Here is a 26,601-nt window from a genome sequence, read left to right on the forward strand (position 1 = left end):
GAAAGAGTCTTTTGTATCATTATTTTTATTAGCAAAAATATAAACACACCTACTAATTTCTTTATTTTCTACATTGTAAAATAATAGTGAAGACATTAAGACTATGAAATAACACAGGGAACACATACATATCTTATATTTGAGATTCTTCAAAGTAGCCACCCTTTGCCTCGATGACAGCTTTGCACACGCTTGGCATTCTCTCAACCAGCTTCATGAGGTAGTCACCTGGAATGCATTTCAGGTATTAACAGGTATGCCATGTTAAAAGTTCATTTGTGGAATTTCTTTCCTTCTTAATGTGTTTGAGCCAATCAGTTGTGTTGTGACAAAGTAGAGGGGGTATACAGAAGATAGCCCTATTTGGTCCATATTATGGCAAGAGCAACTCAAATAAGCAAAGAAATGACAGTCCATCATTACTCTAAGACATGAAGGTCAGTCAATCCGGAACATTTCAAGAACTTTTAAAGTTTTTTCAAGTGCAGTCGCAAAAACCATCAAGTGCTATGATGAGGACCGCCACAGACTCAGAGTTAACTCTGCTATAGAGTATAAGTTCATTAGAGTTAACTGCACCTCAGATTGCAGCCCAAATAAATGCTTCACAGAGTTCAAGTAACAGAAACATCTCAACATTAACTGTTCAGAGGAGACTGGGTGAATCAGGCCTTCATAGTCGAATTGCTGCAAAGAAACCACTACTAAAGGACACTAATAAGAAGAAGAGACTTGCTTGGGCCAAGAAACACGAGCAATGGACATTAGGCCGCTGGAAATCTGTCATTTGCTCTGATGAGTCTAAATTAGATTTTTGGTTCCAACCGCCGTGTCTTTGTGAGATGCAGAATAGGTAAACGGATGATCTCCGCATGTGTGGTTCCCACCGTGAAGCATGGAGGAGGAGGTGTGATAGTGTGGGGGTGCTTTGCTGGTGACACTGTCAGCGATTTATTTAGAATTCAAGGCACATTTAACCAGCATGGCTACCACAACATTCTGCAGCGATACGCCATCCCATCTGGTTTGCGCTTAGTGGGACTATCATTTGTTTTTCAACAGGACAATGACCCAATACACCTTCAGGCTGTGTAAGGGCTAGTTGACCAAGAAGTAGAGTGATGGAATGCGGAATCAGATGACCTGGCTTCTACAATCACCCAAACAACCCAATTGACATGGATGGGATGAGTTGGACCGCAGAGTGAAGGAAAAGCAGCCAACAAGGGCTCAGCATATGTGGGAACTCCTTCAAGACTTTTGGAAAAGTATTCCAGGTGAAGCTGATTGAGAGAATGCCAAGAGTGTGCAAAGTGGCATCAAGGCAAAGGGTGGCTACTTTGAAGAATCTAAAATATATAATATATTTTTATTCGTTTAACACATTTTTGGTTACTACATGATTCCATATGTCTTATATTATAGTTCTGATGTCTTCACTATTATTCTACAATGTAGAAAATAGTAAAAATAAAGAAAAACCCTTGAATGAGTAGGTGGGTCCAAACTTTTGACTTGTACTGTATATAAATCATTACCTATTATAAGGTTTATTTGATTATAATACATTTACATATTTGTAGGGGGTTCATGCATTTTTCGTTATGGCAAATCAGGTATGTGATATTGATACATTTCTAACTTTAGTCTTGTATCAGGTAAACTGTTGTGTCCTCACATTTGGTCTGATAATTGCCCCATAATCTCCAAAGAGTTCTTTCAATTGCCAGTTCAATATATATCATTCATTCGTTAAAGCATTTTATTTATAAAACGAAAACAAAATAACAAAGGGATCCTTGAACAATGAAACAATAAATGAACCGCAACATGTGAGTATCGTGTTCATATTGTATTTCACAACCTCTGCGGGCGCTTGGAGTTGCCTATAATGTACGCAATTGACCAAAATAATAGGCTTACTCCTTATATGGGAAAGGGTGCTAAACCATTTCCACCTGGCCCACAGCGTTGTAGTGTACTTACTAGGGATGCAATGGTACAGTGGGCCCACGTTTTGGTATGTAGCACGGTTTGTGGGCCACAGTAATGGTATGGCAGTAATGGTACGGTTTCGGTATCTTTATATTTAAACAATTAACTCTTTATTTTGCCTATAGACAAAACTTTCCATTCAGAAAAATGGCAGCATGACTGACTAGGCCTGGTTTCTGTCTCTACTGTATGACATCAAGGGGAGAAAAACATTCAAATGAAAAGTGCTTCTTAGCTTTGACAAACTGAAGCTCTTCATCTCCCAATCCAGTACATAGTGAACCGTCACAGTGAGGTAGCTTTGCGTTGCTCCGGAGGTCCAACTATCAGTAGAGAGAGCTAGATAGGGTGTCTGTGTCAATTCTTTTTCAATTTCTCTCTGTGATGTTTCATAGAGTTTGGGAATTACTTTGCTGCTGAAATGTGTGCGGGTGGGGTCATTGTAACGCGGTTAAAACATTTTCATCAGGTGACAAAATCCCGAGTCAGTAACCACCAAATAGGGCTGCAAATCTTTGGCTATGAATACTCCCACTGCTTTCGTTATTTCTTTATGTTTTTTCTGAACTTGTCGCAAATTGTTGTTGGAAGGCAGCAGCGAGAGATTGTTGTGTTTGCGCTAACGAGTGGACTCTCCTTGCTCCAGCTCCACCTGCAAGGGATACGGTCAGGTGATGGCAACGTAAATGACACATCATGTTAGACGTGTTTCCACTCGAGTAGCCGACAGTGGCAAAGCAATGCTTGCAGACTATACTTTGTTTGTTTACGGTCTTCTAACCTTCGTAATCGTATTCGGTGGCTCTTCAAATTTGCTTCTTTCTGTCTTGTCACTTTGGAGCTGAGAGAATGTTTGTTTTTAGTTTCCCCTCTCTTCATGGGGCCCCTTTAGGGAGGTTTCCTATTGAGATGTCATTGTAAATCGTCCATTGGTTGTTTAAGGTGGAGGGGGTTGCGGTCACTGTGGTTGCCACATTTTGAGACATTGCTGCGGAGTAAAGTTTGTCAGTACTCAGGAGCCTCCTAATGGCCACAAGCTGTGCATCTGGTTGTCAGGATCTGAATGTACAACGTGCATGTAGTCTGCAGAATAATAAGAACGTTTTGGAAATTATAGGAAAATGACAGGCGTACCGAACGGTTTGATAACATACTGTGTACCGCTGCATCCCTAGTACTTACAGTACAGCGCACTTTCACTCCATGCTCTACCAGATACTCCTTTCTGTTGTTGTTATCTATTCGGTAACATTCCACAAGTAAATGTAATACATAAAACAAATCAATTAAATAGCTTAGGTCTTGAAAATATGTGAAATATTATATGTATTTTATCTGTGCCTAGTAGTCGAGGCCAAATGACTGCACCATCAACTTGTTTATTTAGCAGACATCACTTGCTGCTAATATTCAGTCAACTCATATATTTTAAGAAAATCATGGAATATAACTGAACATTATTGTTTCACTTAGAATAAAAACCTTGGGGTAACAACAGTTTTAGTAAGTCAGGTTACAGCTTCTTCAGACGAAGTAGAAACAACAACAAAATAAGTGTATTTTTTCATGTGTGGACAAGGGGAATAGCAATTCTTACACTATTGTTCTAAATTAAATCACCCTCTTCTTCTTCATCCTCATCATTCAGTTCATTCAAATTGAAATTGCGAAGTCATGCACAATTATCAGTTTCTATTTGGTTTATATCGCACATTCATTGACAGCATTCATTCAGGTAGAGACACATTAGTGCCTTGGGACCAACACTTTACACTGTACCCAAAAGCATATCAGCGCTCTAACTCCCCCTAGTGGTGGTCTGGAGCAATGAAGCAGTCAGGCAGGGTAACGTTGCTGAACCACAAATTACTTCAATGTCCCGCGGCATAATCTCAAAACGTTTAATTGAGGAACCACTGTACAAAGTGTGACTCTTCTTGAAATGAGGAGCCTGCATGGTCATCACCACGGACCCGGACACCCCAAGCCCCTCATAATGTTGGATGTCAGTGGTGGACCCTGTGTAGACTATAATGTACTGGACAAATCCTGTCTTTTTGTTGCCCATAACAAAGAACTTGACCCCAAACCTGTGCCTTTTGGAGGGAATGTATTGATGGAACGCCAGCCTGCCCTTCCATAAAATCAGGGACTCGTCAATGCATAGGTCCTTGTATGGCACAAAGACCAGACCGAATGCTGATGTCAGGCTGGTAAGAATTGTCTTATTTTGTGTAAGGGGTCATTTAGGTTGGCAGTAGCATTGTTGACGAAATGCAGGCATCACAGCAGAACTAGGAAGCGGCGTTGGGAAATGAGTGTGGCAAAGAAGGGAATTGCAAACATAGGATCCGTGCTCCAGTATCCCATTTTGTTTTTGTCTTTTAGCAGACACTCTTATCCAGAGTGACTTACAAGTGCAATTAGGGTTAAGTGCCTTGCACAAGGATACATTGACAGAGTTTTCACCTAGTTGAATTGGGGATTTAAACCAGCAACCTTTTGGTTACTGGCCCAATGCTCTTAACCGCTAGGCTACCTGCCTCCCCCGTACGGGGTTCTTCTTTACTATTCCCATGAGAAAGACTGTCACCAGGAAGGTATACATTTCAGTAATTGTGGTAATTGTGGTAAATGTGGTCACACATTTAGCAATCTTCCCCCTCACTCTTGGCTCTCTCTTCTCCTGTAGCTCCAAGGCATAGCGATTGGTCTCCTCCACTATGTCTCTCACCAGCTCCTTTGTCAGAAACAGCTTGAAGCACTCTGCCTCAGATGGAGATGGCAAGGGGCTTTGCAGTCCAGACTGGCATGCATCAAAGCCAACAGCAGGGCTAGGGGGTGAAATGGGTCCTCAGATTCACGGTTCGCAATGGCCACATGGATGGGGGACAGCTCCTCACTGTCACTGTCAGAATCTGATTCTGCTCATGGCAGGTTAGGATAATTAACGTGGCAGGTTAGGTGAATTAACGTGGCAGGTTAGGAGAACTAACACAGCAGATTAGGTTAATTTGCATAGCAGGTTAGGAGAATGAGGTTAAGGTTATGAAAAGGGTAAGGCTTAGCTACAATGCTACAGTTGTCAACAACTGTTGTCCCTGACACGACCACTAGAGAGAGCTGTTATAGGCCTACTCCAACTAGCCACAACGGTAGCAATGTAAACATACCATCTGTTGTGACAAATCATGAGTATTCTAACACTGGCACAATAAATCACTATCAGAAAATGGTGTGTGTGATAATAATTGATTTATTTACTGTTTAATTCATGTTTTCAAGTACTGGTGACAAATCATGCATTCCGATTCTTGCATAGATTGTAATGGACACATATAATGTGCGTAAAATAATTTTTGGGGGGTTGTACTGATTAGGATGAGCTAATGCTAAGCTAATTGCCAGCAATGTGTGGATCCATGTTTGTTGACATCATACAATGCATTCTAGGCATCTGTCAGAACAAATGTGTTATAACAAAACAAGGTGAAAGGGAGGTTCACTCGTCTTTCAAGTAAACCTCAGGAAGTGAATAATGGGAAGTGAATGATGGTAGACGACACACCCCCTTCAACATACATACTGCAAACAGACCCAACTCATCTTGTCACCTCTTCTTATCTTTGGTTGATGCAGAAAAACATACATGGCAGTGCACAAAAACTCTACCCACTTTTAGAAAGTGTTTACTCAATTATTTAGATCACTGGTGTGCACACCTGTGATGTGATGAAGTGTAAATAACAATTGCTATACGCTAATTTATATTATGGATTCTGTGAGCCGAGAGATAAATATGTCCGCTTGTGTTAGCTCACTCTTTCCTCAGTTAGCACTAGGACTAATGTAGCCTACATTTTCCAATTTTGGATGAGACTTCTGTCAATGTCTGAACATTGCATTCAAAAATAAACTGTTTACTGCTTACATTGAGGACAAAGTTGTAAAGAATGTGTTTGTGAAAAATGTTTCTGTGAAAAAACAGTGTGGCCAGGCTCAAACGCTGACTGTTGTGTCAATCACAACAAGACGTTCTAATGAAGTGTTTTAATCATTAATCACACCGGTTTTGAGCGTACGTTGCAAGGACTACTCTAGAATGAGCACACCGTGTGCTCGTACGTGTCAAAGGGTTAAAGACCAGACTAAATGTGTTCTGGGAACGTTCTTGTAACCCTCAAAGAAACATTGTAGAATCATCCTCACAAATGGACAGTTTTTGTGTTTTGGGAGCATATCTTTTGTGATGTCCACACAATGTTCACACCAGACTGTTCCCACAACCTAATGAAACATTCTGGGAATCTTTACAGAACAGTTTAAATCAGATCTAGGAACATTCTTGCAAGATCAGGCAAATGCTTTATACAAACATGATATAATCATCAGCACGACTGGACAGTTTTTGTGTTATGAGAACATTTGCTGAGACCTAGCGAATGTTCTGCGAACTTTTGGTTTGGCGAGACACATGCTTTTTGTCTATTTGGTAGCTCACAAAAAGATTGCGATGGCTTTAAGTGGGCAACAACACAGAGAAGATTTGGAACCTCTGCTTTAATCCACCTGCCAAACGCAAGGGGACCGTCCAAGGAGACTTATACCTTCCAATTACTTTTCAGGACTCTTAGTCAAAGTTAGATCAAACATTTCAGTCTGTGCCTGATACAGAGAATAAAATCAAGCCAGGAAATGTGGGAAATTAAGTGATCATCAGCCTCCCTCCACTCCCTCCAGAGGAAGAGGCGTTTCATCTTGTAGATAGAATGATGAAACTAGAGGCAGAGGTGGATGAGCAGAGAGGGAGAAGTTATAACACCCTCTGTCTCTGATTAGGTTGGGTTTGAAGGTGCTGAAAGTTAGCCTGCAAAAAAATTTAGTTAGTCCACGTGTGTGTGCACATGCTTGTGTGTATTCGCGTGTGTTGTGGGTGTGTGTGTGCCGATGTCAATACAAAAACCCTAAATAACTAATTACTGTTCCTTAGTCTCCTAGCTCTCGTCTTATCCATATTAAAGTGACATATTCTGACCTTTTCAAGCTGCTTTCCTAATGCTTTCTGATCAGGAGAAGACTGGAAAATAAAATGTATATATCTAATTGCAGACAAACAGCAATGATGATGTTAGCCTTGTCCAAAAGAGAAAAACTAAAGCCTAGGTTTTAAATGTGGCCTTGATAGGATAGGATCGGTCGAACAAATTAGACAGTTAATGAGATGGAGGCAGGGAGGAAAGAGAGGGAGAGAGAGAATGTGAAAGGGGCAAAGTGACAACATAGAGAGAAGGTTATGTAAGAAGGTTATGTAAAAAAGTGAGAGTGGAGAGAAAGTGGAAAGTGAAGAGTGTCAAGAGTGCTGTGTAGTGGTCGCGAATGGTTTATTCCCAGCCTCCCTCTGTAAAGGGCTATAGAGAGCATATAATCCCCACCTCTGTCTGTCAATCAACAACCAACACCACAACCTGTGCAGAGCTGTGCTGCACTGAGCCCCCCCCCCCCCCCCCCCCAGCACTGGACTCAACAGCAGTACTTGATAAATAACGCCTTCATTCTGTGATAATTTACACTGGTTTAAATATGACAGCTTATATGACAGCGGTATCAATAACCAATGCTCAGACTACTTAAGAAATGAAAAGAGAACAATGATCCCAGGAGAGCTCCATTTGTTCTTGTCTTCTTTCTGTCTCTTCTGCTTTAGCTACATGAATATCTCCCATTATGTTCTTTGTGTATTGGTATGCAAAGTAGTAGATCTCAAACCGAGCACTTTGAGTACTTCGAGTACTTTGAGCACTTTGTGCACTCGATTACTTGATATGCGCCTTCATGAGTCAATCGAGTCAATCTCAAACGCTAGTTGTCAAGACATTGAGGGCTCCACTGTGCCCTTCGAAAGCCTCTTTATTGAGTGGGCATCCTGTGCCAACTCGGTGGCCTTGGCAGCTTCTTCCCATGAATCTCAGCATGTTACCTAATGTACCAACAACAACACTTAGCTCTCAAAAACGTTTCTGAATAAGTCAACATAAATCAAGAAATCTGTAATTATTGTGTAAGTTTTGCAGAGGAGGACTTAGTCGCACAATTATACCTCAGCTAAGGAGTTTAGTGCTTGAAGGAGCGGTATTTCTGACGTTTGATAATGTACACAAAAACATGTCCATTACATTAGCTTGCTAGCTAGCTCTAAAGCGTCTATCATAACAATGTCTATGTGTAGCAGTGTTCTAGAATATTGGACCATTGGCTTTCATACTTTTCTAATTCTCAGCATAGCTCAAGCAATTTCTCCAACTATCAACAAATTCAAATGAATAGAGGACATGTACCGGAGCCGCGTTGGTTGGGAATTCTGGTGAGGTGCGCGTTCGGGTTGTTCTTCCCCTGAGGATGGTTTTGCTATTTTGTTTTTACGAGGAGGCTAGTGGCTATGTCACAATGGGACGCCGGGTTATTATGTCTCAGCCACTTCATATGAAACAAAAGAGAAGCTAACCAGTTAGTGGAATGCCAAATGCAATGTTCCTTCAATAAGCTAGCTAGCTAACGTTAGTTATATATCACAATGAACAAGTTTTAATGAAGTAGCAACTGCATGTTCTGCACTGAGTCAGTGCAGTATTGAGTCAGCTGCTGCTGTGCTGTGTGCTCAGATGTCACAATGGTACAATGTAGCGATTGGTGCTTTGGAAACATGCTGAATTAGCCTACGGACGGACTGCTGGAGAACGTCTACAACTTCATCAGCAGCTGTCAAACTATTATAAATAAGTGACAAGCTAAACTCTGTTTATCAGTGCAGTGCCCCAAATCCTTAGCTAGCCTAAATTCCATCCCCGTGTTTGTCAGGGAAGCAGCAGGCAGTGTACAACAAACTGTTGAGAGGGCATCGTCTCAATGCTCATTTTGGTCAAAACACTTGCAGACACCAGCAAGTGTCCACTCAATAAAGGGTTTAGGGGCCAAGTGTTCGGTTTGAGATTCCGCCATAGTCTACATGTATGCTGAGACTGTATAGCTTATCACCTAAAACATTTCCTACTACTTAGGGTACTTTAGGCATCATGAGTTGCTGTTGTCTTTTTCAATTTTCTAATGTAAAGTAAAAGATATCCTTACAGAGCCTTACAGCATGTGTATACCACACGAAGCACTACCTATGATCCCACATAGGCTTTAGTGTGGTAGCCTATCTATGCCTTTGGGACCCTGGGTCTCTCCATTACTCACGCTGTCTAAGAGTAGGTAAGCCACCTTGACACCCAGCTTGTTATGAGCCACTGTTGTGTTGCTTTGGTTTCAGTGCCTGGCTCAGCCTTCCATTTTAATAAGAACTATGTGAATGATGATGGTGATGATGATGATGATGATGATATGCATGCAGCAGGGTTACAGTTACTAGTTACCAGTACAAAATTGTAATCAGTAACGTAACTTTTGGATTACCCAAACTCAGTAACGTAGTCTAATTACTTTCAGTTACCTTTAGATTACTTTCCCCTTAAGAGGCATTACAAGGAGACAAAAATGAGTATTACCAATTGAAAGACATCTATTGTAGGATAATCAATGTTAGAGTTTACATAGCTGGCCATATATGGGATGTTGCATTTTACTTTATGGGATGTTTAGGCTATATCTTTACATTAAAAACTGAAGTCTGTCACATTTACAGTGATTCCAATTAATTTAATACCCCCTTGATCTTTAAGAAAATGACTTGGAAATATAGATTAGCATAATTGTTTTACCTGTAAGGTGCAAATAGCTAAATGAGAGAGCAGCAGTGTGATTCACATCAACACGATATGTAGGTGATATCCTTATTACCCGTAGGCTACACCACTGCTGTCGTCCTCACCTCCAAGCGTTTATTCAAATTGGATCATCTTTGAATGCCGACATCAGTCGCACCATTGGAAGACATAGCTTGGACAGTAGCCTACAAAAGCTTATTCCTGCTCTTTTTCCGCGATCCATCAAACGCATTTGGTGTGTCATCATAGTGGTCTCTGACTTGTGGTCAGACTCGCTCAGGCTGAACAAACTTAAGCGTGAACATTTTTTCAATGCTGAATTGAATGTCATTGAGAAAACAGAAAGGTGTAAAAAAAATCTAAAAATCACATACATCCTTTCTGAATTCAAAAATAATCCCAGAAGTAATCATCTAGTTTTTCAGAAGTATCTGTAATCTGATTACAATATTTTTGCTGGTAACATAACGGATTACAGTTACAGTTCTTTTGTAGTCAGTTACATGTAGTCTGTTACTCACCAACCCTGGTAAGCAGTGTGTGAGTGTGTGTGCGTCTGTGTGTGTGTGTGTGTGTGGATCACAGCACAGTGAGCAGCAGCTGCAGGGCTGATGATATGAGGCAAGACCGTAAAGTTATAAAGGTGTCACGCTCAACATTACAACCTCTGTGTCATTGGTTTAACATTGCTTTCAACTGAGAACGGTGACTATGTAACGGGTGAGCATGTAATGTTAGTACTTTCATGTCTGTATTCATTTCAAATGAATAATAGATCGTTGTGTATAGTTATTCACAGATTATGAGTGAGGCACCGTTTGTTCGATGCAGCACAGTCTGTAAGCCGGCACAAAGGTCACCACATAGAGATATCTGAACTATCTGATCTCAGAACTGAACTGCAACACAGTGCCATGGTGCTCTAACTCTGGCCATACCTTGATACGTGTTGTAGAAAAGGGATGGGCAGAAGACGGTTTAAACAAAGATAGGGTGGAGAGAGTGGAAGGGAGAGAAAAGCAAAGAATGATTGAGAGAGAATAAAATGGAGAGAGAGAGAGAAAAATGGTGAGATCCAGTGGAGAAGATTGAACCTCAGCTCTGAACTACATAAAAGTCCAACAGGGGAGACGGTTGATATCAGACTGGTATACTGTATCTGTGGTATTTGTACTGAGGGAGAGAGCAGCCAGACTGGAGATTGAAAAATATTAGGTGAAAATAAATTATGTATTTTATGAGATTAATGACATTTGTACCTTTGTCAGGATGACTCCTGTGCAGTCAGTTATGATCAAATTTTAACAATAAACGTTTCATCCTGCTGCTCTGTGGACCATTTCTGCCTACTAATGTAGCTAGACAGAAATAAATACAGAAACCTTGATTGGAATATGAGCAAGCTGGTGTGTGTGTGTGTTTAATGTGTGTGTGTGTTTAATTTGTGTGTGTGCGAGTGCGTGTGTGCACTGTTACAATCGTTAATCAGCCTGAAAGAGAGGGAGCAGAGGCAACAAATTACCCAGCAGCCAATAACAAGCTCAGCTGGGAATTGGTCTCAAATTAGTCTGTTGGGCTAGGATTCCACACTATTGCCCTCAGTCTCCGTCTCGGTCTCAGACTAGACACACCACATGGCACAGTTATCACATCAACATCTGAAAAATAACTATGAACTCAGAAATGATTTACACCTAATTCTAAATCTGTCTTCAGTAGTCTGTTTGTTTCTCTCTGTCATTTTCTCTCTCTATTCCTCTTCCTTATACCCCTGCCTTTCTCCTTTCCCCTCTTCATTTTGAGTGTAAAATAATATTTGCATCTCTATTGAACCGATCTGTAGCTCTATTAAACCTATCATGAAAATGCATGGGTGGGAACCAGTTCAAGCTAGTCTACAATCTCCCGACAATCTCTCCAAGGTTACTCTTCAAATCTCTCCATTCAAACTAACAGAGCACTCAAGGTCGTCCACATCTCTACGGAAAACAGAGATAGAGAGAATGAGAGAGGGATGCAAGAATGGAGGGATGGTCTTGCAGAGTGGAGTGCTTGAAAAGAAAAACAGAATGGATGCTGTCGAACAAACCACCTAAGCTTGACCATCACCGCAAGGATATAATGTTGTGAATAGGGTCAAACACAAAGAAGCATGCATGCAGCATGTTCAGGTAACTGCCAAAATAAAGGAAACACCAATATAACGTTTCTTAATAGGCCATTGGGCCAGACACCCTGGACCCAATCCATGTGTGAGAATTCTGTCCCCTCCAAGCTCATCACCAAGCTGGGGACCCTGGGATTGAACACCTCCCTCTCTAACTAGATCCTGGACTTCCTGACGGGACGTCCCCAGGTGGTGAGGGTAGGCAACAACACCTCCACCATGCAGACCCTCAACACGGGGGCCCCTCAAGGGTGTGTGCTTAGTCCCCCTCCTGTACTCCCTGTTTACTCACGACTGCGTTGCCGCGCACGACACCAACACACCCATAATCAAGTTTGCTGACGACACAACGGTGGTAGGCCTGATCACCAACGGCCTACAGGGAGGAGGTCAGAGACTTGTACCAAAGAGCTGATCGTGGACTACAGTACAAAGAAGGGAGAGCACGCTCCCATCCACATCGAAAGGGCTGTAATGGAGTGGGTCGTTCCTTGGTGTCCACATCACTAAGGACTTAACTTGGTCCACACACACCCGCACAGATGTGAAGAGGGCACAACAGCGCCTCTTCCCCCTCAGGAGGCTGACAAGATTTGGCATGGGCCCACGGATCCTCAAGCATTTCCACAGCTGCACCATCGAGAGCATCTTGACTGGCTGCATCACCACTTGGTACAGCAAATGCACCACAAAGCGCTACAGAGGGTGGTACGGACAGTCCAGTACTGGGGCCAAACTCCCTGCCATCCATGACCTCTATATCAGGCGGTGTCAGAGGAAGGCCTGAAAAATTGCCAAAGACTCCAGCCATCCAAGCCATAGACTGTTCACTCTGCTACAGTCCGGAAAATTGTGCCGGAGCATCAACTCTCGGACCAACAAGGTTCAAGACAGCTTGTACTCCCAAGACTGTTAATTAGTTCATTAATGCACTGACCCTATCTTGCACTGACTCTATGCACACTCACCAGACTATATTGTATACAGTCCCTTCGGGAAGAATTAATATCCCTTGACTTTTTCCACATTGTGTTATGTTACAGCCCTTTTGTATACAACATTTTTTTATCTGCAAACTACACAAAATACCCAATAATGACCAAGCGAAAACAGTTTTTTATATATTTTGGAAAATGTATTAAAAATGATAAACAGACATACCTTATTTACATAAGTAAATCAGACCCTTTGCTATGAGACTCGAAATTGAGCTCAGGTACATCCTGTTTTCATTGATCATCCTTGAGATGTTTCTACAACTTGGAGTCCACCTGTGGTAAATTCAATTGATTGGACATGATTTGTCCAATCAATTTGTTCTTAACTGACTTGCCTTGTCAAATGTGTTGAAATATCAATGAAGGGTCTGGCTCGTGAGACTGCTTTGAAATAAATATTAATCACCAAAGCTTTATTATATGATCAAGTTTGGAAGCAGCAAGAACAGAACATCCCCTTTTCACCTTATTTTAGCCACCTCCCGTTATTATTTTGGACGTGCGTGAAACCCCCATCCATGTGTCCATATGCTCAACAAGAGATAACCCTCGTATTTAGAAACATTTAAATGATTTTCCTTGTAACAATTGCTTGTGTTCTGTTTAATATGATTAAAAACCAAACTTATTAGAATGGTTCATCGTCCTTGGCTTTATGGTGAGATTGTCCATCCATGGCTTGCATGCAATACAATTTATAAAACATTATATTAGGGAGCAGTATTCATGGTGAGTGGACTTACCCAGCTCCAGTCAAAAGTTTGGATTTACGCAAAAACCTCCATAGTCTAAGTTGCCTAAATATTATATGCCCACGGGGAGCAATTATGGTGTCTGTAACTGTATTTATACAAAGGCTATTTAAAACAAGTTTTGTTTTTATTCGAATTTGATTGGAATTATTCACTCTTTTTTTAAGCCTTAACCTTAAGAGTCTATTGACGCACCCATGCATCAATCTAACATAATAAAGAAAATCTGTTCTATCTACCCCATCCGCCTATGTCGGCCTTCAGCATCTGTAGTGGAAGGTGGCCGAGCTACAGCGGTGTTTGTCAGACCATGAGACATCCCGAAATGTTGTCTTCTTACTAAAACATCTGTAGCGTCCAAACTATTACGACCACTCTATGGAAAACACAATGGTGTTCTCCGTTTTGCTCTACAACCCCCACAAGAGTGGGACTCGTCTGAAGGTAACCCATACAAACGAATGGAAGTATGGAGGTACTTTTGTGCCAACCAAAATATGGGGTTAAATAGGTGTCTTAAAAAAACAAAATGTATTGAGCTTTCTTATATTTCTATGGGCTATAGAAGTAAAGGCCAAATTCAATGTTATTTTGATAAACCTAAAGAGGTCCCAAAATTCAAGAATTAGACTTTTAGACGTTATCAGTAGTGAATTTAATCTTGCTTACAGACAACGCTTGGCATGTCCATGACTCAAACATGGCAGACATAATGCAATTTACAGTAGGCCTACCCCCTATATCAGTGCGAAGGCTATTGAAGTCATGCCATTAGGCATCAAACATGTTCAACATATTTAGCAAAGATGGGATAGGCCTAAATATATTTGGTTTCTGTAAGCGATTTAACAAACTGGGCTATAACGGACTAACATTCGAATTGGAGGTGATGACAACACAATACATAAAAGACTATAAATGCACAACTTGAAGTAACCACATATTTAGCCATGGAGCACGTTCTAATTGGCCAGTGAGTGGTCAAGCCTCGACACACCTACGACCCAGACCTTTCGCGCCACCGCCAGCTACTGAGCCCATATTTCCGGTTTTGAAAATAGCACAAATATTCCCGACACAACCCCAAACCTATATTTACCAATGCATTAGGTTTGTTAAAATAGAGCCCCAATAGTTTATAGTTTTAGTTCAATTGTATTCATAATACACAGTCATGATGAACAAAATTTTTGAAGTCCCAAAGCGAAAACTCATTTGAATAGTCCAGGTTGACTTCAAAACAGGTCGGTGATCGCCCTGGTCATAGTTCCCCTACAGATGTAAGGTCATTTAAGCAATAGAATTATAGTGGGATAAACAGCATGGTTTGTTCCTCACTAAGTGCATTCGGTGGTGCTCTCGGCAATGTTTTCACCTTGCATGTGACACAATGGGATGTCTACTGGTTCCTCTCTTACTCCCACACGCGTGGCCGTACACAAGTACACAGACTGGCATCTGCTTGGGGCCCTAAAATCAATTAGTCCGCCTCTGCTCCCACCCCTTGTCTCTCTCAATGCACCTGCCTCTGAAGAGCTAAACAGCACCTGTTTAAAATGCTAATGCTGTCATGCACTCTGCTCCAGTATGAGGGTGAAACTCTAGGTTGTGGATGTAGAAGGGCTGTCATGCGTGCATTATGCATGGGAAACATAAGCAGGCAGGGATCCATCAAACTCAAATGGGAATAGTTGATTTATCATACTGTAATCTGCACGAACACATAGGTAATAAACATAAATATGGTACTGAGATACGGTATATGAATGAGAAAGAGGAAGGAGTTTACAGTGAAAAGATAAAAAAATATACAGTACCAGTCAAAAGTTTGGACACCTACTCATTCAAGGGTTTTTCTTTATTTGTACTATTTTCTACATTGGAGAATAATAGTGAAGGCATCAAAACTATGAAATAACACATATGGAATCCTGTAGTAAACAAAAAAGTGTTAAACAAATCTAAATATATTTTAGATTATTCAAAGTAGCCACCCTTTGCATTGAAAGCTTTGCACACTCTTGGCATTCTCTCAACCACCTTCATAAGGTAGTCAACTGGAATGCATTTCAATTAACAGGTGTGCCTTGTTAAAAGAACATTTGTGGAATTTCTTTCCTTCTTCATGCGTTTGAGCCAATCAGTTGTGTTCTGACAACTTATTTCTTAGTATTGATGTCTTCACTATTATTCTACAATGTAGAAAATAGTAAAGATAAGCCCTTGAATGAGTAGGTGTTTGACTGGTACTGGTCATATGAGATGAGTAAAACGGTATGTAAACATTAAAGTGACTAGTATTCCAAATTGTTTTACATTGTGGGCTAATAATGTTAGAAATAACACACACACACAAAAAAATACTGCAAAGTTGCTTAGGAGCTAGAAGCAGAGCTGCCATGTCTGTCGGCGCCATCTTTGGAAGGAGGTGATAGGAAGAGATTTGCCACAACACAAAGCCTTCTTGTTATTAGTTCATTTTAAATTAAAATGAAGACTGTTGAAATGAATTACTCGAATTAGCCTAACTTCAACACCATGCGCTGTCCACCTCCCGATTGATTGTGGCTGACACGTCACATTTCAGCACCTCAAAGCTGTCATGGAAATGACTCGAATCTGGCTTATCGTGAGGTCAATAGCTGATAAAAAGCCTCATCATGGGCAACGAAACATGTTGTTTCATGGTCTTTGGAGAGGGAACATCAAAGGTGCAAGTGTGACGAATATGAGCCCGGAGCCGACGGCGGCAACCCATGTGGGTACTGTGGCATAGTCTAGTGTTTAAAGAAAGTATCAAAACCCCTTGATATGGGAGGCACATAGAAAATGGAACACTTTGCATTTATATTTTTGTTCAGTATACTGTATATAGGAAAACCTGCAAAATAGCTCATGTAAACCAGGGAACGATGCACTACGCTCCCCTGTGCCCAATAAAACTCCACACAACCCTCCCCAAAGCAAAAAACGAAGTTACACCACCCTCCCCTATTTTGAACCCCCCCCCCCCCCAGTAATTTTCTGTTGATCAGAATAAGTGAAAGTAAGTGAGAGTATCCACGCTGTCTCTGCTTCCCTAGGGACCTCTACAGTATGTACCTCCTGTTTTCCCATGTATTAATGATAGGAGAACCAGCTGCAGTTACAGCAGTGGGAACAGGTGGGTACGCGACATAGCCTCTCTCTTTGATGACTACATGCCATTTAATTGGCCATGTTTAAGCCCCCAGTCGACAAGACTTCTTGTCCTTTAATGTTAATCAATAGACTGTACTAAGTCTGTGGAGAAGACTGAAGGGATGAAAAGATGAGGTTACATCAAATGGAGTCGCAATGGCCTCAAATTCACAGTTTCGTTGGAGAGCAGCCTGTAAAATCAGAGAGATATAACTACCTGGGATTTACACCTACACACTCCCACCATCATCACCATCACCATTATAATCATCATCATCATCATCAGAACCATCTCTGACCTCACCATGAGCTCTATTTCAAAATGGTATATTACAAAACAAGACAGAGCTGTTGTAATGTTATTCTACACAACTTACTGGAACAGCTTATCAAGTCACCTCAAATCAAACAAAGTGAAAGAAATAGAGGGAGAAAGACACAGAGTGGCGGTTAGATGAGGCAGAAATGGAGGGAGGAGGAAGGGATGGAGTAGGTTAGATGGTAATGGGGAAATGGAGGGAGAAAGTGGACATAGATGTCAATGAAAGAGAAATGAAGGAAGTGAATAGAATGGCGGGGTGACAGTGGTTCGACTATGCCAGATATATAGAGGTGGGAGGAAGGAGATGGAAAGAGAAGCCTTTATGTAGTGTTAAAAGTTGATGAGCTCCGCAGACAGGACTGACACGGGACTGAGTCTTACCTTGATGTTGTCAAAGGAGGCCTTGTTAGTGACGTCGTAGAGCAAGAGGAGAGCTGTGGAGAGGACACAGACATAGAGCATTATCAACAGGCTATCTATGGATGGCTTCCACTGGAATCACTATGATGGGACTTGAGAGAAAGTAAAGAGAGAAAAAAACTCAAATGGAAACATGTATTTGTGGACTTTAAAACCTTTTAAATTGACCTTTAATATTTGGTGTGATGTCATGAAATGAAAACAGGAAATAGAATAGTGTAGAACTTCCATCTGAGGTTGGAAATTATGAATATAATCACATAATCAGCCGAGACAGAATGATCATGCTTAGACCACGGTGAGCTTGCTATATTCACAGCCCAGATGGCTTGTACCACAGTGATATAAAAATATTAATCAATACATAACAATCATGACATTTCCACCTTTTTGAGGTCAGTACAGTACGTACAAATTTAGAAAAAAAATATTGTCCTCTTAGCTCATGTAACAGTGACATGACAGCCTGTACCTAACATTTGGTGCCAGAAAGTATACCTCATATAAGGGTGTACGGGAAATCACTCCACAGGGACTGTGGACTGAGCTTTTTGATCCAAACCCCTTCTCCAACCTCACGCTCCGCACTTCCCTTTGTCATTTCACTCTGAAGGGTGTATAATATGCTGTAATTACCGCATGGCTGGGTAGAATGGAGCTGTAGCCTGCTCTCTCTCTCTCTCACTGATAACACAGCAAGGATTATTTACACACCACCGGTAGACAGGAGAGAAAGAGAGAGATATGTTCTGTCTACTTGTGTATACAGCCTTGAACAGAACAGAACAGGTCTGAATGCAGCCGTCTTTATCGGCCTCTAACAGACGAGTGAGAGGAGAAAAAACACACCTCCTCTCCTTCACCCTCTCTTACCTCTCCTGTAACAGTGAGGTACTGTAGAGGTGGAGGTCCCAGTGGCGACTGAGGTAAACTATCACCCACTTCATTTGTGTTTATTCTTCATTTGTATTTTATTCAAAACATCCCTAATTTGTCTGAGAAGAAGGACACCTCTAATGGAGGGCTGAATAAAATAAACAATGCAAAACTATTTGTCTTTGTGTCACGCGAAGCGGAACCCAAGAGCCCAAGAGCAGACTCAGACGAGGTAACCAAGGTATTTATTGAAACACGGGGGGATTTTTTTATTTTTTTTATTTCACCTTTATTTAACCAGGTAGGCTAGTTGAGAACAAGTTCTCATTTGCAACTGCGACCTGGCCAAGATAAAGCATAGCAGTGTGAACAGACAACACAGAGTTACACATGGAGTAAACAATAAACAAGTCAATAACATGGTAGAAAAAAAAAAGAGAATCTATATGATTGAGTGCAGGCCAGGTGAAGCTCGAGCGGGTTGCTGGAAACCAGGTGCGGAGGCTGAGGCTGGAGCGAGAGGTGTGGGGACAGGGTAAGCAGGTCCGGAGGGGAATCCAAGGGAGCGTAGAATCCAGGACACAATAGCATGACTGACGAGAAGTCTGACTGGAGACAGGGACCAGAGTCAGAGCGTGCAGAACTGTAGCGGAAAACAGCGTCAGGCAAGGGAAAACAGGCACAACATGAACAAACGGCTAGAAGACTGACTGAGCAGAGATTATGATCTGGCAGTGTGGAAGTGGCAGGACTGAGTATTTGTAGAGGTCTTGATTATGGAACAGGTTGCAGCTGGTGGGGATCTGCTCTGACTCCAGCACACCTGTCTCCGCCCACACACACAGGGAGAGGGAGCGAGTACTGGGGAGTGGCGGCAGGTCAAGGCAACACCGGATGAGCACTAGAGGGCATGGCAGGAGCAGATGTGACCCCACCCACATCCAAAAGCCACCGGACGGTATAGGCAGGAAGGTCATTGATGAGCCGAGGGGGTGGAGGAGTTGCTGCAGGAGGATACAGGGGACTGGAGCAGACAGGTTTAAAATCATGGACACATGGAAGGTTGGGTGGATCTTAAGAGAGTTTCAGGTGCACAACAGAGAGGTTAATGACAAAATCAATCTCAAAGGGACCAATGAATCAGGGGGCAAGTTTCCTGGAAGCCACTTTCAAGGGCAAGTCCTTCGACGAGAGCCATACCCTTTGGCCTGGAGTGTAGACTGGAGCTGAGGCACGGTGACGGTTAGCTTGGGATTGCGTCCTGGCGAAGGCACGGTGAAGGACAGCCCGGGGCCTCCTCCAGGTGCGATGACAACAGCGCATGTGGTCATGGACTGAGGGCACTGCTACCTCGACCTCTTGGGCAGGGAACAATGGGGGTTGATAGCCCAGAGCACACTCAAAGGCTGACATATCTAACCATGCGTTGATGAGGGTGTTGTGGGCATATTCCACCCAGGGTAGCTGAGCACTTCAGGAGGAAGGCTTAGCCGAAGTCACACAGCGTAGGGCAGTCTCCAGCTCCGGGTTGGCCCGTTCGGTCTGGCCGTTGGTCTGGGGGTGATATCCAGATGAAAGACTAACGTTAATACGAAGTGCTGAACAGAAGGATCTCCATACCTGGGATGTAAACTGGGGTCCCCTGTCGGAAACGATGTCAGTGGGAATGCCATGCAGCCAAAACACATGGGATACCAGCAGGTCCGCAGTCTCCCTGGAGGATGGAAGCTTGGAGAGGGGAATGAAATGAGCCGCTTTGGAAAATCTGTTTATCCTCACAATAATGGTGAGGATGACTGAGTTACCGTTAGATGGGGGAAGGCCAATGACAAAGTCCAGAGCTATGTGTGACCAGGGGCGACTGGGTATGAGAAGAGGGCGAAGCAGACTGGAAGTGGGTTTGGTGGAGGTTTTGTTCCGGGCACAGACCGAGCAGGCTGAGACGAACTCTAGGAAGTCTCTCTCCATGGCCACCAAAAGCGCTGACGCAGGAATGCGACTGTCTGGTTCATGCCAGGGTGACAGGTGAGGTGAGTAGAATGGGCCCACTGAAGAACTTCAGAGCGAACTGAATCTGGGACAAACAGAGCCTTTCTAGGACCATTACCAGGGTCAGGCTGGTTCTGCTGAGCCTGGCGAATACGGGACTTGATCTCCCAGGAGACAGCGGCAACGATGCAGGTGGATGGCATAATGGTTTCTGGCTCGGAACCTGTGTTGTCTGTGGCGAACTGACGGGAGAGGGCGTCAGGCTTGGTATTCTTAGATCCGGGGCGATAAGTGAGTGTGAAGTTGAATCTTCCAAAGAACAATGCCCACCTGGCCTGCCGGGAGTTCAGACGTTTGGCGGTCTGGATGTAGGACAGGTTTTTGTGGTCCGTCCACACAATGAAGGGGAGAACCAAGCCCTCCAACCAGTGACGCCACTCCTCAAGAGCCAGCTTCACAGCCAGAAGTTCCCGCTTACCTGTGTCGAAATTCCTTTCTGCAGGTGAGAGCTTGTGGGACAAGAAAGCACATGGGTGGTGGTTCTGATCAGAGGGGGAACGTTGAGACAGAACAGCACCTACCCCGGTGTCAGAGGCGTCCACCTCGACGACAAACTGGAGTTCTGGGTCTGGCTGGGTGAGGATCGGAGCGGAAGTGAAGCGGTGCTTGAGTTCCCGGAACGCTGCCTCAGGGGACCAGTAGAATGGAGTGGAGGTGAGAGGGGCTGGCCAACAGCTGTAGTCACGGATGAAACGTGTGTAAAAACTGGCAAACACCAGGAAACGCAGTAGCTGCTTCAGATTCGAGGGCACAGGCCACTCTGACCTTGGTCCATCCGTAACGTAGAGAGAGAGCGAGACTCTGTCTACTGGAGTACAGCAGCTGTGATATACAGCCTTGAACAGAACAGCCTCACAAATGATCTCTCCTGTAACAGTGAGAGATGAAGGTCCTGGTGGCGATTGAGTTAAATTGTTGCTCCCAGGGGTTCCCAGTCACCGACATCTGAGACATGGAACTCAATATATTTAAATAATGGTCATTTTTATAAGGGAGTGACTCAAGATGCATTAAGGAAATGGCCAACAATGGCATGTGGTGTTCAAATAGTTATCCTTTGTACAACACACACAGCTAATCTAAAATACCACATACAACACCTTATAACCATTGAAATGTCCAAGGAAAAAAACATCAGACAAACATCCTGTAGCCCAATGCATCAACCCAGTGTAAAACACCTGTCAGCTGCCAGCCATTGAGAACAGACGTATGCTATGCGCTTGACAGTGACAGCTGTTTACCCATTTGTCTGTTGCTTAAGGGGGGACTAGGGCTAGGTGACAGTGATAAAGGGTGTGTGAGTGGATGCCAGGATCCAGAAAACAGACAGTGAAACAGGCAGAGAATGCTGCCTTCTGACTGTCTGTGTATTTGTGTATCTGTGTTTATGTGCATGTGTGTGTTGAGCGTTTGTGCTTGCCTGCCTGCCTGTCTGCCTGTCTGTCTGGATCTATATCTGAAAAGTGCTAAGTCACAACCACCCACATGTACAGTATATCAACAGTTAATCATCATCATCATCATCATCATCATCATCATCATCATTTCACAATGGAAACATCCTCCTTTGAGCAGATAACAATACTTTCCCCCCCATTCTGATAACTGTTAACAGTTCTTTTGGATTATTAATCAAATCAGAATAAGAAATTACATAGAAAGTATAATGTGCATTAGAAATGTGCACCTTAAAATAGATGGGATATCCCATCACTTCAACATGTACAGTGCCTTCAGAAAGTATTCACACCGCTTGACTTATTCCATAAAATGTTTGTTGTGTTACAGTGTCACGATCGTCTTTCTGTGGAAGAGAGGACCAAGGCGCAGCGTGATACGAATACATCTTCTTTTAATATAACGAAGACGAAACAAACACCATTACAAATATACAAAAAAACGACCGTGAAGCTACAAACCTACATGCACACATGCAACATAGACATAGACAATTTCCCACAACCTGTCTAATGCCTATGGCTGCCTTAAATATGGCTCCCAATCAGAGACAACGATAGTCAGCTGTCTCTGATTGAGAACCACTCAGGCAACCATAGACATACCTAGACACCTACACTGAACACAACCCCATAAACTCTACCAAAAACCCCTAGACACTACAAACACCCTCGACTAGACAAAAACACACAAACATCCCCCATGTCACACCCTGACCTAACTAAAATAATAAAGAAAACAAAGATAACTAAGGCCAGGGCGTGACAAACAGCCTGAATTAAAAATGGATTTAATAGATTATCTTTCTCACCCATCTACACACAATACCTCATAATGACAAGGTGAAAATATGTTTTTAGAATTGTTTTCATATTTATTGAAAACAAAACACAGAAATATCTAATTTACATAAGTATTCAACCCCAGAGTCAATACTTTATAGAAGTACCTTTGGAAGTAATTACAGCTGTGAGTCTTTCTGGGTAAGTTTCTGAGCTTTCCACACTTGGATTGTGTAACATTTTCCCATGTATTATTTTCTAAATTCTTCAAGATCTGTCATTGGTTGTTGATCATTGCTAGACAACTATTTTCAGGTCTTGACATAGATTTTCCAGTAGATTCAAGTCGAAAATGTAACTCAGCCACTCAGGATTATTCACTGTCTTCTCGGTAAGCAACTCCAGTGTATATTTGGCCTTGTGTTTTAGGTTATTGTCCATCTGAAAGGTGATTTTATCTCACAGTGTCTGGTGGAAAGCAGACGAACCAGGTTTTTCTCAAGAATTTTACCTGTGCTTAGCTCCATTCCGTAAAAGAATGTATTCTGAAAAACTCCCAAGTCCTTAACAATTACAAGCATACCCATAACATGATGCAGCCACCACCATGCTTGAAAATATGGAGAGTGGTACTCAGTAATGTGTTGTATTGGATTTGCCCCAAACATAACACTTTGTATTCAGGACAAAAAGTTAATTGCTTTGCCACATTTTTGTCAATATTACTTTAGTGCCTTGTTGCAAACATAGTTTTATTCTGTACAGGTTACCTTCTTTTCACTCTGTCAATTAGGTTAGTATTGTGGAGTACCTACAATGTTGTTGATCCATCCTCACTTTTCTCCTGTTTTAAAGTCACCATTGGCCTCATGGTAAAATCCCTGAGCGGTTTCCTTCTTCCCCGGCAAATGAGTTTGGAAGTACTCCTGTATCTTTGTAGTGACTGGATGTATTGATAAACCATCCAGTGTGTAATTAATAACTTCACCATGCACAAATGGATATTCAATGTCTGCTTTTTTATCTACCAATAGGTGCCCTTCTTTGTGAGGCATTGGAAAACCTCCCTTGTCTTTGTGGTTGAATCTGTTTGAAATTCACTGCTCGACTGAGGGACCTTACAGATAATTGTATGCGTGGGGTACAGAGATGAGGTAGCCATTCAAAAATCATGTTAAACACTATTATTGCACACAGAGTAACTTATTATGTGACTTGTTAAGCACATTTTTACTCCTGAAGTTATTTAGGCTTGACTTAACAAAGGGGTTGAATACTTATTGACTCAAGACATTTCAGCTTTTCAAACATAATTCCACGTTGATATTATGGGGTATTGTTTGTAGGCTAGTGACAAAAATTCTCAATTGGAGAGAGAGAAAAAGCGAGAGCGAGAAACTGAGTGAAAATGAGAGACAGAAGGGGGGAGGAAATAAACAAGGGTCATGGAGAAAGTGAGAGGAAGGGTAGTCGATGAGGATACTCTGCTACAGGGTTGAGAAATGTGAGAAAACCTCCTCCACATATTTCCAATAGAGTAAAGCCCTGCTCCTTCACCCAGCGACCTGAACATCCTGGTTAACCTCTAAAAGTCTAAGCATTTTTTTTTGGGGGGGGGGGGGGGGGGGCTTTTACTAAGCTAACATATGGAATTGTTTTAAGATGGTCATACCATGAATCATTTAGCTATTTGATTTTGAATTTTAGGACCCCTTTAGTGATCAAAATATACACTGCTCAAAAAAATAAAGGGAACACTTAAACAACACAATGTAACTCCAAGTCAATCACACTTCTGTGAAATCAAACTGTCCACTTAGGAAGCAACACTGATTGACAATAAATTTCACATGCTGTTGTGCAAATGGAATAGACAAAAGGTGGAAATTATAGGCAATTAGCAAGACACCCCCAATAAAGGAGTGGTTCTGCAGGTGGTGACCACAGACCACTTCTCAGTTCCTATGCTTCCTGGCTGATGTTTTGGTCACTTTTGAATGCTGGCGGTGCTTTCACTCTAGTGGTAGCATGAGACGGAGTCTACAATCCACGCAAGTGGCTCAGGTAGTGCAGTTCATCCAGGATGGCACATCAATGCGAGCTGTGGCAAGAAGGTTTGCTGTGTCTGTCAGCGTAGTGTCCAGAGCATGGAGGCGCTACCAGGAGACAGGCCAGTACATCAGGAGATGTGGAGGAGGCCGTAGGAGGGCAACAACCCAGCAGCAGGACCGCTACCTCCGCCTTTGTGCAAGGAGCAGCAGGAGGAACACTGCCAGAGCCCTGCAAAATGACCTCCAGCAGGCCACAAATGTGCATGTGTCTGCTCAAACGGTCAGAAACAGACTCCATGAGGGTGGTATGAGGGCCCGACATCCACAGGTGGGGGTTGTGCTGACAGCCCAACACCGTGCAGGACGTTTGGCATTTGCCAGAGAATACCAAGATTGGCAAATTCGCCACTGGCGCCCTGTGCTCTTCACAGATGAAAGCAGGTTCACACGCACATGTGACAGACGTGACAGAGTTTGGAGACGCCGTCGAGAACGTTCTGCTGCCTGCAACATCCTCCAGCATGACCGGTTTGGCGGTGGGTCAGTCATGGTGTGGGGTGGCATTTCTTTGGGAGGCCGCACAGCCCTCCATGTGCTCGCCAGAGGTAGCCTGACTGCCATTAGGTACCGAGATGAGATCCTCAGACCCCTTGTTAAACCATATGCTGGTGCGGTTGGCCCTGGGTTCCTCCTAATGCAAGACAATGCTAGACCTCATGTGGCTGGAGTGTGTCAGCAGTTCCTGCAAAAGGAAGGCATTGATGCTATGGACTGGCCCGCCCGTTCCCCAGACCTGAATCAAATTGAGCACATCTGGGACATCATATCTCGCTCCATCCACCAATGCCACGTTGCACCACAGACTGTCCAGGAGTTGGCGGATGCTTTAGTCCAGGTCTGGGAGGAGATCCCTCAGGAGACCATCCGCCACCTCATCAGGAGCATGCCCAGGCGTTGTAGGGAGGTCATACAGGCACGTGGAAGCCACACACACTACTGAGCCTCATTTTGACTTGTTTTAAGGACATTACATCAAAGTTGGATCAGCCTGTAGTGTGGTTTTCCACTTTAATTTTGAGTGTGACTCCAAATCCAGACCTCCATGGGTTGATTCAATTTGATTTCCATTGATAATTTTTGTGTGATTTTGTTGTCAGCACATTCAACTATGTAAAGAAAAAAGTATTTAATAAGAATATTTCATTCATTCAGATCTAGGAGGTGTTATTTTAGTGTTCCCTTTATTTTTTTGAGCAGTGTATATTTTTAAATGATTTGATCAAATATTGAATTTGGCCTTTAACTACTATAGCCCATAGAAACAAATTGAATAACACACTCATAAATGGCAAAAACAACAAAGTCTCCCAAAAAATCATAAGGAATAACGTTTTGAAGTGTCTGTCCTATATCTAGCTCGGGAAATATTTCTGTTTTAATGAACACATATTTAATCCCTTATTTTTGTTGGCTCAAAACTACCTCCATACTTCCATTCATTTGTATGAGTTACAATCAGATGAGTCTGTGACACTCGTGGGGGTCGTAGAGCAAAACACCATTGTGTTCGTGAGAGTCTCTCCTTTCCAAAGCAGTGGCGGTTCTGGGGGGGGCCAGTGCCCCTGTGACAACAATTTTGGACCCCCTTGTGGCCCCCCTAAATGTGGAGTTTGAAAAAAAAATTACATAACACATTTTTGCTATCGTTCTTTTTTTACATCCGTTATTAGACAGTGGCAACGATGATGATTATGAACATGGTCTTTTGCCTGCTAATGCCTGCAA

At 42.7% G+C, this 26,601-nt stretch overlaps 1 protein-coding gene and 1 long non-coding RNA gene across 2 annotated transcripts in view; both read right to left on the reverse strand.

Annotated features, from left to right (window-relative positions):
- LOC139580992 (uncharacterized) overlaps positions 1 to 26,601 on the reverse strand; it is a 587,892-nt gene that overhangs the window by 15,766 nt on the left and 545,525 nt on the right. The window lies entirely within an intron of this gene.
- The window catches only part of LOC139580991 (ras-related protein Rab-26-like), a 90,591-nt gene that overhangs the window by 15,766 nt on the left and 48,224 nt on the right, over positions 1 to 26,601 (reverse strand). Inside the window, exon 5 of the mRNA XM_071410265.1 lies at positions 17,559 to 17,611. Within this exon, the coding sequence (XP_071266366.1) occupies positions 17,559 to 17,611 (53 nt within the window). The remainder of the gene's footprint in view (positions 1 to 17,558; positions 17,612 to 26,601) is intronic.

The sequence above is a fragment of the Salvelinus alpinus genome, chromosome 7, assembly GCF_045679555.1.
Source record: "Salvelinus alpinus chromosome 7, SLU_Salpinus.1, whole genome shotgun sequence".
In the NCBI taxonomy this organism is placed as follows: Eukaryota; Metazoa; Chordata; class Actinopteri; order Salmoniformes; family Salmonidae; genus Salvelinus; species Salvelinus alpinus.